At 45.7% G+C, this 14,258-nt stretch overlaps 1 protein-coding gene across 1 annotated transcript in view; it reads right to left on the reverse strand.

Moving 5' to 3' along the window:
• Positions 1-5,016: 5,016 nt before the first annotated feature.
• LOC139581817 (neurite extension and migration factor-like) overlaps positions 5,017-14,258 on the reverse strand; it is a 128,019-nt gene continuing 118,777 nt past the window's right edge. The window contains 1 exon segment of the mRNA XM_071412004.1: positions 5,017-14,257. Coding sequence (XP_071268105.1) covers positions 14,123-14,257 — 135 coding nt within the window. The 3' untranslated portion in view covers positions 5,017-14,122.

A 14,258-nucleotide genomic window follows, 5' to 3' on the forward strand; every position in this document is an offset into this window, starting at 1 on the left:
GGGATCCGCACTATGCAGCTGTTGCAAGAGTTCATTCTTCACTGGCTGTCCACTGGTTTCAAAAACAAGGATTGATAGGCAGCTTAAACTTCTTGAATTCAACCATTATTGGGTTTAAATACACATTTAGATTTGTGAACAGCCATCCACAACAACCACGATCCGTACGGCCCAAATAGCTGAATGAGCAGCAGTGTGATTCACATCAATGTGATATGTAGATATCAATAATAAGTGCTATCCGTATCGCCGTAGACTACACCTCTGTTGTCATCCTTACCTCCAAGCGTTCATTCAAGTTGGATAATATTTGGATGCCGACAGCAGACACACCATTGGAAGACATAGCTTGGACTGTAGCCTACAGAAGCCTATTCCTGCTCTTTTCCCAAGATCCATCACATTTGGTGTGTCATCATAGTGGTCTCTGACTCACTCAGGTGGAAGAAACTTAAACTTGTGCCTTTTTTCAATGTTGATTTGAATGTCATTCAGAAAACAGAGAAGTGTCAAAGATTTTTTTTTCTGAATTTGAAAGTAATCATCTAGTTTTTCAAAAGTAAAAATAATTTAAAAAAATATCTGTAATCTGATTACAATATTTTTGCTGGTAACGTAACGTATTACACTTACCGTTTTTTTGGTAATCCATTACTCCCCAACCCTGAATATGAGCCATCCAATTGGCAGTAAGACTATAGTGCACTTGATTTGCTTTCCGGGCCCGCCGGGAAAGCAGAGTGCTTCTCTCTGGGGGCTGATCTTCTGCACGGCAGTCCTGGGGAGCTGCAGGGAGGGAACATTGCTCTCCACCACGAAGCATCAATCAACCATGAGAGAGTGATTACGGTAATAAAATGACCGTGGCAACAATGAGATAACTCTGTCTGTATTTCAAATTGCAACTTATTCCCTATATAGTGTACTACTTTTGTCCAGGGCCAATAGCACTCTTATCAAAAGTAGGGCACTATGTAGGGAATAGGGTGCCATTGGTCATAGGGCTCTGGTTAAAAGTAGGGCACTATGTAGGGAATAGGGTGCCATTGGTCATAGGGCTCTGGTTAAAAGTAGGGCACTATGTAGGGAATAGGGTGCCATTGGTCATAGGGCTCTGGTTAAAAGTAGGGCACTATGTAGGGAATAGGGTGCCATTGGAGCATATATCCTCCTTCAGAACATCTGGAGCGGCTGGAGGATCATCATGCTCTTTCACTCCCATCATGCACCTTGAGTCTCACTTAAACACAGCCTACACTATCCTCAGGTCAAGTGGCTCTACTTGTACAGTTTACACCGATTATAATGAAGCACTACAATATTTTTACTTTATTTAACTAGGCAAGTCAGTTAAAAGAACAAATTCTTATTTTACAATGACGGCCTACCACAACCAAACCCTCCCCTAACCCGGACAACGCTGGGCCAATTGTGGGCCGCCCTATACGCTCGGAGGTAAGGATGACAGCAGAGGTGTAGTCTACGGGCGATACGGATATCACTTATTATTGATATCTACATAGCGCATTGATGTGAATCACACTGCTGCTCTCTCATTCAGTTATTTGCTCCTTACGGATTGCGGTTGTTGTTGATGGCTGTTCACAAATCTAAATGTGTATTTGAAGCCAATAATGATTGAATTAATCTAGTATGAATGTACCTGAAACTGATCTGGTGTGATGATGTGAAGGTATACTAATGTATACTAACTAAAGATCAATGTATAGCTGTTAGACACCAACCCCCGTTCACTGAGTCTACCATTCTGATCCCCTGTCTGCGATGGGTGAGTAAAGAACAGAAACAAAGCTAACACCAGCTGACAATATGAGAGAAGATATGTTGTTTATGTTTTGGCCCAGGCCGCCTCTATATCTCCAGCTCCAACTAAACAGGATACCAGGAAGACGTGTTGCAGTGAATCAGTCAGCCACCTCACTGCAACACCCACCGCAGGACCACAGTAGAGCAACATCAGACAGCTAGCAGCAGGGCCAGCAGTAGAGCAACATCAGACAGCTAGCAGCAGGACCAGCAGTAGAGCAACATCAGACAGCTAGCAGCAGGACCAGCAGTAGAGCAACGTCAGACAGCTAGCAGCAGGACCACAGTAGAGCAACATCAGACAGCTAGCAGCAGGGCCACAGTAGAGCAACATCAGGCAGCTAGCAGCAGGACCACAGTAGAGCAACATCAGACAGCTAGCAGCAGGACCACAGTAGAGCAACATCAGACAGCTAGCAGCAGGGCCAGCAGTAGAGCAACATCAGACCGCTAGCAGCAGGACCACAGTAGATCAACATCAGGCAGCTAGCAGCAGGGCCAGCAGTAGAGCAACATCAGGCAGCTAGCAGCAGGGCCAGCAGTAGAGCAACATCAGACAGCTAGCAGCAGGGCCACAGTAGAGCAACATCAGACAGCTAGCAGCAGGACCAGCAGTAGAGCAACATCAGGCAGCTAGCAGCAGGACCAACAGTAGAGCAACATCAGACAGCTAGCAGCAGGACCAGCAGTGGAGCAACATCAGACAGCTAGCAGCAGGGCCAGCAGTAGAGCAACATCAGACAGCTAGCAGCAGGACCAGCAGTAGAGCAACATCAGACAGCTAGCAGCAGGGCCACAGTAGAGCAACATCAGACAGCTAGCAGCAGGACCACAGTAGAGCAACATCAGACAGCTAGCAGCAGGACCAGCAGTAGAGCAACATCAGACAGCTAGCAGCAGGGCCAGCAGTAGAGCAACATCAGACAGCTAGCAGCAGGGCCAGCAGTAGAGCAACATCAGACAGCTAGCAGCAGGGCCACAGTAGAGCAACATCAGACAGCTAGCAGCAGGACCAGCAGTAGATCAACGGAAGCCAGCTAGCAGCAGGACCAGCAGTAGAGCAACATCAGACAGCTAGCAGCAGGGCCACAGTAGAGCAACATCAGACAGCTAGCAGCAGGACCAGCAGTAGAGCAACATCAGACAGCTAGCAGCAGGGCCAGCAGTAGAGCAACATCAGACAGCTAGCAGCAGGGCCACAGTAGAGCAACATCAGACAGCTAGCAGCAGGACCAGCAGTAGATCAACGGAAGCCAGCTAGCAGCAGGACCAGCAGTAGAGCAACATCAGACAGCTAGCAGCAGGGCCACAGTAGAGCAACATCAGACAGCTAGCAGCAGGACCAGCAGTAGATCAACGGCAGCCAGCTAGCAGCAGGGCCAGCAGTAGAGCAACATCAGACAGCTAGCAGCAGGGCCACAGTAGAGCAACATCAGACAGCTAGCAGCAGGACCAGCAGTAGATCAACGGCAGCCAGCTAGCAGCAGGACCAACAGTAGAGCAACATCAGACAGCTAGCAGCAGGACCAGCAGTAGATCAACTGCAGCCAGCTAGCAGCAGGGCCAGCAGTAGAGCAACATCAGACAGCTAGCAGCAGGACCACAGTAGAGCAACATCAGACAGCTAGCAGCAGGGCCAGCAGTAGAGCAACATCAGACAGCTAGCAGCAGGGCCAGCAGTAGATCAACATCAGGCAGCTAGCAGCAGGGCCAGCAGTAGATCAACATCAGACAGCTAGCAGCAGGACCACAGTAGAGCAACATCAGACAGCTAGCAGCAGGACCAGCAGTAGAGCAACATCAGACAGCTAGCAGCAGGACCACAGTAGAGCAACATCAGACAGCTATCAGCAGGGCTAGCAGTAGAGCAACATCAGGCAGCTAGCAGCAGGGCCAGCAGTAGAGCAACATCAGACAGCTAGCAGCAGGACCACAGTAGAGCAACATCAGGCAGCTAGCAGCAGGACCACAGTAGAGCAACATCAGGCAGCTAGCAGCAGGACCACAGTAGAGCAACATCAGACAGCTAGCAGCAGGGCCAGCAGTAGAGCAACATCAGACAGCTAGCAGCAGGACCACAGTAGAGCAACATCAGGCAGCTAGCAGCAGGACCACAGTAGATCAACATCAGACAGCTAGCAGCAGGACCACAGTAGAGCAACATCAGGCAGCTAGCAGCAGGACCAGCAGTAGAGCAACATCAGACAGCTAGCAGCAGGGCCAGCAGTAGAGCAACATCAGACAGCTAGCAGCAGGACCACAGTAGAGCAACATCAGGCAGCTAGCAGCAGGACCAGCAGTAGAGCAACATCAGACAGCTAGCAGCAGGGCCAGCAGTAGATCAACGGCAGGCAGCTAGCAGCAGGACCACAGTAGAGCAACATCAGCCAGCTAGCAGCAGGACCACAGTAGATCAACATCAGACAGCTAGCAGCAGGACCACAGTAGATCAACATCAGACAGCTAGCAGCAGGACCACAGTAGATCAACATCAGACAGCTAGCAGCAGGACCACAGTAGAGCAACATCAGACAGCTAGCAGCAGGGCCAGCAGTAGAGCAACATCAGACAGCTAGCAGCAGGACCAGCAGTAGATCAACGGCAGGCAGCTAGCAGCAGGACCACAGTAGAGCAACATCAGCCAGCTAGCAGCAGGACCACAGTAGATCAACATCAGACAGCTAGCAGCAGGACCACAGTAGATCAACATCAGACAGCTAGCAGCAGGACCACAGTAGATCAACATCAGACAGCTAGCAGCAGGACCACAGTAGATCAACATCAGACAGCTAGCAGCAGGACCACAGTAGAGCAACATCAGACAGCTAGCAGCAGGGCCAGCAGTAGATCAACATCAGCCAGCTAGCAGCAGGACCAGCAGTAGATCAACATCAGCCAGCTAGCAGCAGGGCCAGCCCCAGCTATGGATGAGCAGTCTTTCTGTCCATACCTCCATGCCTGAGCCTGCATGCTAATTAAAACTGACATTAAAATAACATGAGGAGCCAAACTAGGAGAGCAGAGATGAGGAGGAGGCAGCATCTGTAAGAGGCTTCAAAAGACAGTGAAGGGATATTTTAGCATTTTGTTGTGATTATAGCAGCTTGTTGCAGAACTTACTTCTCATATCAGTTCGTAGGCCTACCGATTAGAATAATCACTAGTCACAAGCCAACTCTCTTCAGAAAGCAGCGTTCAAAATATTATTTTAATGTTTATATTTACTCCATAAACATTATTACAAAACTCAGCAATTACCAGTATTACATTGTCACCATACAGGCTTGATCACAAATATGTAAAACCTTTGCAACAGTTACACCATAAAAACGAAATAAAACTCAAATAATTTACATGAAATTTAATAAAACAGCAAACTGCTCACAAATTTTGAATATTTTTTCCAGATGTTTTTTGTTGCTTATTTGTGTTTTGCACAACAACACAACACTCTCACAACAACACAACACTCTCACAACAACACAACACTCTCACAACAACACAACACTCTCACAACAACACAACACTCTCACAACAACACAACACTCTCACAACAACACAACACTCTCACAACAACACAACACTCTCACAACAACACAACGCTCTCACAACAACACAACACTCTCACAACAACACAACACTCTCACAACAACACAACACTCTCACAACAACACAACACTCTCACAACAACACAACACTCTCACAACAACACAACACTCTCACAACAACACAACACTCTCACAACAACACAACACTCTCACAACAACACAACACTCTCACAACAAGAGCAATATCTTATTATTTCAAAACTCCCATCAAAATGGAGATATTTCACATTTTTCTGTTGTTTCTTTCATATTTGGGATTTTAAACCCAGAAGCATTTTATTGTACATCCTTTCCACTGCCCGTACAGGGGGATAAAAGGTTACTCACACACAAATACTTCACAGCACTTTCTAAGAAAAATATACACTTACAAAATATGTTACAAATTGGCACACAAAAAATATACAAGATTTTGTTGTGTCAAGAGTCCCTTGAGATCCTTCTGGTAACAACTCTGGACAGTATCATCATTTCATAGTATAAAGCTACATATTCTGTCAACCAAATGATCACAATGTAAAACCCCAATCAAATGTATTTAAATAATGAATGACTACATCAAACATAACAGAATAATAATAATATAATATACATTCATAAAGAGGGTCAGGAGTCTAGTTTGCATTTCTTTCCTGTCATTTCTGGAAGTAATCAAAACCAAAGTCTAAATGATAATGTTGATGTTTCATAGTGATAATGTTGATGTTTCCTAGTGATAATGTTGATGTTTCCTAGTGATAATGTTGATGTTTCCTAGTGATAATGTTGATGTTTCATAGTGATAATGTTGATGTTTCATAATGATAATGTTGGTGTTTCATAGTGATAATGTTGATGTTTCATAGTGATAATGTTGATGTTTCATAGCACCATGAGGAGGAGGCAGCTCAACAGTGGTGGTTTAAAAAACAAGAGAAGAAGAAACGTCAGAAGTTACATTCAATAAGATAGAGGCAGAATGCTTTGTGGCACAATGTGTGGTTATATCCCATCAGCTGTTCACCTGCTCCTACTGTATACCTGGCATAGCTGGTTCACCTGCTCCTACTGTATACCTGGCATAGCTGGTTCACCTGCTCCTACTGTATACCTGGCATAGCTGGTTCACCTGCTCCTACTGTATACCTGGCATAGCTGGTTCACCTGCTCCTACTGTATACCTGGCATAGCTGGTTCACCTGCTCCTACTGTATACCTGGCATAGCTGGTTCACCTGCTCCTACTGTATACCTGGCATAGCTGGTTCACCTGCTCCTACTGTATACCTGGCATAGCTGGTTCACCTGCTCCTACTGTATACCTGGCATAGCTGGTTCACCTGCTCCTACTGTATACCTGGCATAGCTGGTTCACCTGCTCCTACTGTATACCTGGCATAGCTGGTTCACCTGCTCCTATACCTGGCATGATAAAACAGAGAGGGGGGGACAGAAAAGGGAGAGAGAGGGATAGAGATGGAACAAGAGGTGGCAGACAGAGAGAGAGAAAAGGAGAGAAATAGGAGAGAGAGAGGGATAGAGGGGCAGACAGAGAGAGAGGAGAGAGAGAGAGAGAGGAGAGAAAGAGGAAAGAGAGAGCGAGAGAGGGAGAGAGAAGGATATAGGGAATTTGATTATGCTTGATGAAGTTTCCTGCAGCATGTGAAGTAATCAATTCACAATATCACCTGTACTGTAATATCAATCAGGTGGACCATGTAATCATGCAGAGCAAAGTAGTTTGTTTTGTCACAGTGTGTTGACGATAACTCTCCAACTATCTGACAGAGAGAGGGGGAGGAGAGAAAGAGGAAAGAGAGAGACAGAGAGAGACAGAGAGAGACAGAGAGCGAGAGAGAGAGAGAGAGAGAAAGACAGACAGAGAGAGAGAGACAGAGAGAGAGAGAGAGAGAGAGAGAGAGAGAGAGAGAGAGAGAGAGAGAGAGAGAGAGAGAGAGAGAGAGAGAGAGAGAGGAGAGAGAGAGAGAGAGAGGGGAGAGAGAGAGAGAGAGAGGGGAGAGAGAGAGAGAGAGAGAGAGAGACAGAGAGAGAGAGAGTGAGGCAGAGAGAGAGACAGAGAGAGAAAGAAAGAGAGAGAGGGGGAGAGAGAGAGAGAGGGGGAGGGACAGAAGATAAAGATATTCACATCTCTATGTGAATGTGTTAATGTGTTTGTTAATCAGCTCCTCAAATATACAAGTTGTTTATAAAGAAATGGGAAATCAGTGAAGCAATGGATTGTAATGACATACAGTATACTGCAGTGTTCTGCAGATGACATAAACACAATCTGTCTGTCATACACAGTCTGCCTGATCTTTCTCAGCAGTCTGCCTCTACTTCAGGCTAGTTAGTTACCCATCTTTCTCAGCAGTCTGCCTCTACTTCAGGCTAGTTAGTTACCCATCTTTCTCAGCAGTCTGCCTCTACTTGAGGCTAGTTAGTTACCCATCTTTCTCAGCAGTCTGCCTCTACTTCAGGCTAGTTAGTTACCCATCTTTCTCAGCAGTCTGCCTCTACTTCAGGCTAGTTAGTTACCCATCTTTCTCAGCAGTCTGGCTCTACTTCAGGCTAGTTAGTTACCCATCTTTCTCAGCAGTCTGCCTCTACTTGAGGCTAGTTAGTTACCCATCTTTCTCAGCAGTCTGCCTCTACTTGAGGCTAGTTAGTTACCCATCTTTCTCAGCAGTCTGCCTCTACTTGAGGCTAGTTAGTTACCCATCTTTCTCAGCAGTCTGCCTCTACTTCAGGCTAGTTAGTTACCCATCTTTCTCAGCAGTCTGCCTCTACTTCAGGCTAGTTAGTTACCCATCTTTCTCAGCAGTCTGCCTCTACTTCAGGCTAGTTAGTTACCCATCTTTCTCAGCAGTCTGCCTCTACTTCAGGCTAGTTAGTTACCCATCTTTCTCAGCACCAGGCTTAAAACAGTTCTTATCAGACTGAATAAGTGATTCAGATCTGTATATGTTAAAACATGAGCTGGCGAACACCCAGAAAAACTATTTTGTGTGGAGGTGCTGACCTACGGCGAATAAACTATCAACTATCAAAATAAAGAGAGTTGCACACTCCATATATAAACTCCCAGTCATTTACCAATGTTTCGGCATTACTATAGTTTATGTATCAGTACCTGAAGTCAAGGACAGGAAATCACTGAAAGAATGGATCGCAATGACATATATTCTCGTCATGTAAACTTCAGTAAATTTTTGTAAACACAGTCTGACAAAGAGATGAAGAGAGAGAAAGAGAGAACGAGAGAAAGAGAGAGAGAGAGAAAGGGAGGGGGATCTCTACCATTAGTTCATTCTCTTGTAACTTATCTGTCTTGTGTAGATTTAAGGCGTACATTCGATGTACAGATTTAAGGAGTACCCTTCCTGTAATAGTTACACCAGGGTAGTTCCTGCTAGATTAGAGTTGGAGCAAAAACCTACAGGACGGTAACTCTCCAGAAACAAGGTTAAAGAGCCCTGAGCTACATCATCCAGAGAGTTATAGAGGTACAGAGAGATGATGATGAAACGGGGACGTTGTTTCTGCTTTCCAGAGAATCTAACCGATACATATAAATACGAACCAGGTTCCATTTTGAGAGTGATTTCTGAATGTTCTTCACCATCCAACGAGGGGTAACGGCAGCTCATGACTCCATAGGAGTAGAAGGTGATTAGTCTGAATGGTCCTGAGTAACAGAGGCAATGTCCCGAATGGCTCCCTGTTCCCTGTATACTACCAAGGTCCTATGGGCCCTGGTCAGAAGTAGAGCACTATAGAGAAGAGGCTGAGGGCCATTTGTGACGCACCCACCCAGAGAGAGACACTGGGACGCGCAGAGCATCTTCTGTCCATAACAGTGTCATTAAATAACATTAAAACCGTCCAACCTGACAATGTGATCACTTCTGCTGTGTTCATAACAGTGTCGTTAACATTAAAACCATTCAACCTGACAATGTGATCACTGTGACAGGAAGGAAGTGATCTGATCTCACTAGTAACAGACTTAGCAAAGAGCTCATACGTCAGAAATAAATCCAATGTACCCCTGGCATAGCACATCGCTGTCCAATGAATGAAAAAAACAGAAACAGAAACTTTCAGGAAATAAAAACCCCTGTCATATTTGACCATGAACAAAGATACAACGATGAGACTTTAGAAGCTATTTAAATAATAATACTGATCCTGTAGTTCTGAAATGTTCAGAGCACAATGAAGGGGAGTTACTGCTTTCAATACGTTCAGAGCTCACTGAGGGGAGTTACTGCTTTCAATACGTTCAGAGCTCACTGAGGGGAGTTACTGCTTTCAATACGTTCAGAGCTCACTGAGGAGAGTTACTGCTTTCAATACGTTCAGAGCTCACTGAAGGGGAGTTACTGCTTTCAATACGTTCAGAGCTCACTGAGGAGAGTTGCTGCTTTCAATACGTTCAGAGCTCACTGAGGGGAGTTACTGCTTTCAATACGTTCAGAGCTCACTGAGGAGAGTTACTGCTTTCAATACGTTCAGAGCTCACTGAGGGGAGTTACTGCTTTCAATACGTTCAGAGCTCACTGAGGGGAGTTACTGCTTTCAATACGTTCAGAGCTCACTGAGGAGAGTTACTGCTTTCAATACGTTCAGAGCTCACTGAGGGGAGTTACTGCTTTCAATACGTTCAGAGCTCACTGAGGGGAGTTACTGCTTTCAATACGTTCAGAGCTCACTGAGGGGAGTTACTGCTTTCAATACGTTCAGAGCTCACTGAGGGGAGTTACTGCTTTCAATACGTTCAGAGCTCACTGAGGGGAGTTACTGCTTTCAATACGTTCAGAGCTCACTGAGGAGAGTTACTGCTTTCAATACGTTCAGAGCTCACTGAGGAGAGTTACTGCTTTCAATACGTTCAGAGCTCACTGAGGGGAGTTACTGCTTTCAATACGTTCAGAGCTCACTGAGGAGAGTTACTGCTTTCAATACGTTCAGAGCTCACTGAGGGGAGTTACTGCTTTCAATACGTTCAGAGCTCACTGAGGGGAGTTACTGCTTTCAATACGTTCAGAGCTCACTGAGGAGAGTTACTGCTTTCAATACGTTCAGAGCTCACTGAGGGGAGTTACTGCTTTCAATACGTTCAGAGCTCACTGAGGGGAGTTACTGCTTTCAATACGTTCAGAGCTCACTGAGGGGAGTTACTGCTTTCAATACGTTCAGAGCTCACTGAGGGGAGTTACTGCTTTCAATACGTTCAGAGCTCACTGAGGGGAGTTACTGCTTTCAATACGTTCAGAGCTCACTGAGGAGAGTTACTGCTTTCAATACGTTCAGAGCTCACTGAGGGGAGTTACTGCTTTCAATACGTTCAGAGCTCACTGAGGGGAGTTACTGCTTTCAATACGTTCAGAGCTCACTGAGGAGAGTTACTGCTTTCAATACGTTCAGAGCTCACTGAGGGGAGTTACTGCTTTCAATACTTGTACAAAAATAAAGGTTCCAGGGTTAATATCTGACAGTGAAGTGGAGTTAACTATATGTGATTACAACCTAATTCCTATATAGTGCACCACTTTTGACCAGGGCCATTGGGCTATATAGGGAATATCGTGTCATTTGGGACTCACACAGTGTCTGAGATATCATTGTTTTGATAGAGAATGTTTAAGAGTCAAATACAACGCAATGTCATGTAATGTGTGGCGTGGCGAGAATCTGTCTCCGCACCACGTGCTCTCACCACTGGTGTCCCCCAGGGCTCTGTTCTAGGCCCTCTCCTATTCTCGCTATACACCAAGTCACTTGGCTCTGTCATATCCTCACATGGTCTCTCCTATCATTGCTATGCAGACGACACACAATTAATCTTCTCCTTTCCCCCCTCTGATAACCAGGTGGTGAATCGCATCTCTGCATGTCTGGCAGACATATCAGTGTGGATGACGGATCACCACCTCAAGCTGAACCTCGGCAAGACGGAGCTGCTCTTCCTCCCGGGGAAGGACTGCCCGTTCCATGATCTCGCCTTCACGGTTGACAACTCCATTGTGTCCTCCTCCCAGAGTGCTAAGAACCTTGGCGTGATCCTGGACAACACCCTGTCGTTCTCAACTAACATCAAGGCGGTGACCCGTTCCTGTAGGTTCATGCTCTACAACATTCGCAGAGTACGACCCTGCCTCACGCAGGAAGCGGCGCAGGTCCTAATCCAGGCACTTGTCATCTCCCGTCTGGATTACTGCAACTCGCTGTTGGCTGGGCTCCCTGCCTGTGCCATTAAACCCCTACAACTCATCCAGAACGCCGCAGCCCGTCTGGTGTTCAACTTTCCCAAGTTCTCTCACGTCACCCCGCTCCTCCGCTCTCTCCACTGGCTTCCAGTTGAAGCTCGCATCCGCTACAAGACCATGGTGCTTGCCTACGGAGCTGTGAGGGGAACGGCACCTCCGTACCTTCAGGCTCTGATCAGGCCCTACACCCAAACAAGGGCACTGCGTTCATCCACCTCTGGCCTGCTCGCCTCCCTACCTCTGAGGAAGTACAGTTCCCGCTCAGCCCAGTCAAAACTGTTCGCTGCTCTGGCACCCCAATGGTGGAACAAACTCCCTCACGACGCCAGGTCAGCGGAGTCAATCACCACCTTCCGGAGACACCTGAAACCCCACCTCTTTAAGGAATACCTAGGATAGGATAAAGTAATCCTTCTAACCCCCCCCCCCCTTAAAAGAGTTAGATGCACTATTGTAAAGTGGTTGTTCCACTGGATATCATAAGGTGAATGCACCAATTTGTAAGTCGCTCTGGATAAGAGCGTCTGCTAAATGACTTAAATGTAAATGTAAATGTAATAAATGGTAGAATGAAGTGGAGCTGACCCCCTTTAACATCTCACATGGAATGGTAGAATGAAGTGGAGCTGACCCCCTTTAACATCTCATATGGAATGGTAGAATGAAGTGGTGCAGACCCCCTTTAACATCTCACATGGAATGGCAGAATGAAGTGGAGCTGACCCCCTTTAACATCTCACATGGAATGGTAGAATGAAGTGGTGCAGACCCCCTTTAACATCTCATATGGAATGGTAGAATGAAGTGGTGCTGACCCCCTTTAACATCTCATATGGAATGGTAGAATGAAGTGGAGCTGACCCCCTTTAACATCTCATATGGAATGGTAGAATGAAGTGGAGCTGACCCCCTTTAACATCTCACATGGAATGGTAGAATGAAGTGGTGCAGACCCCCTTTAACATCTCACATGGAATGGTAGAATGAAGTGGTGCTGACCCCCTTTAACATCTCATATGGAATGGCAGAATGAAGTGGAGCTGACCCCCTTTAACATCTCACATGGAATGGTAGAATGAAGTGGTGCTGACCCCCTTTAACATCTCATGGAATGGCAGAATGAAGTGGAGCTGACCCCCTTTAACATCTCATGGAATGGCAGAATGAAGTGGAGCTGACCCCCTTTAACATCTCACATGGAATGGTAGAATGAAGTGGTGCTGACCCCCTTTAACATCTCATGGAATGGCAGAATGAAGTGGAGCTGACCCCCTTTAACATCTCATGGAATGGCAACAGGAGTCGTAGCTGCTGGAAATGCTTTCATTGATTTCTACTAGTGTATATCCCAGTTTTTTTTGCCCAATTTAAATGGTGCCAGTGTGATGAGGTCATGCCCTCTGCATCGGTGCATGGCTGCAACACAACTCACTGCTGTCAGTAATACAACACCTTGAACGTCCTGAGACAACATGACTATGGAATGAATCACGCTGCTGTCTATCTGACATGATTACGTCTGTGAGCAGCCAGCCAACCAGAGCATTCGATATACACAATGGATAAAGAAAACGAAACAGCCAATATCCGCTCTGTATTCTATACATCTATACTCTATAGTTTCTGTATTCTACACTGAACAAAAATATAAACGCAACATGTAAAGTTTTGATTCCATGTTTCAAGAGCTGAAATAAAAGATCCCAGGAATGTTCCATACGCACAAAAAGCTTATTTCTCTGAATGTTGTGCACAAATGTGTTTTACTTCCCTGTTAGTGAGCATTTCTCATTTGCCAAGATAATCCATCCACCTGACAGCTGTGGCATATCAAGAAGCTGATTAAACAGCATGATCATTACACAGGTGCACCTTGTGCTGGGGACAATAAAAGGCCACACTAAAATGTGCAGTTCACACAGCACAATGCCACAGATGTCTGTGGGGAGCATACAACCCTTCTGTGGGAAAATCTTATTCTGATTGGCATGGCTCCCAAGTGGGTGGGCCTATGCCCTCCCAGGCCCACCCATGGCTGCGCCCCTGCCCAGTCATGTGAAATCCATAGATTAGGTTCTAATGAATCGATTTCAATTGACTGATTTCCTTTAATGAACTGTAACTCAGTAAAATATTTGAAATTATTGCATGTTGCGTTTATATTTTTGTTCAGTATATATAAGAGGTCATCTTTACCTTTTGGCACATTGATTTTCAAGATTAAAATAATTATCGTTTTTTCGCAGATAGTGCATGGAGCTGTACAACAACATAGACAAAAATACTCTGATAGTGGACGGAGCACTGTGAACATCTATAAATGTCTCGTTAGAACGACCAGCTCCTTTTAAAAACTCCAGGAGAAACAGAACAGAAGAATTACAAGCTCATTCCAAACAAAAATAAGAAAATGAAGACAAAATGCTAATTTGATATGTCATCGATACAAAAAAATGGTCCCATCTTGTGTTGAAGATGTCTTGGGTTTATACAAGGGGAGGGGCTCAGAAGAGAGAGGGGTGTTATGGGGGGGGTTGTAGTTTTTCCTCTTGAACTGAGCCAGGCAGTGTTTA

This window comes from Salvelinus alpinus, chromosome 7 (genome assembly GCF_045679555.1).
Source record: "Salvelinus alpinus chromosome 7, SLU_Salpinus.1, whole genome shotgun sequence".
NCBI lineage: Eukaryota > Metazoa > Chordata > Actinopteri > Salmoniformes > Salmonidae > Salvelinus > Salvelinus alpinus.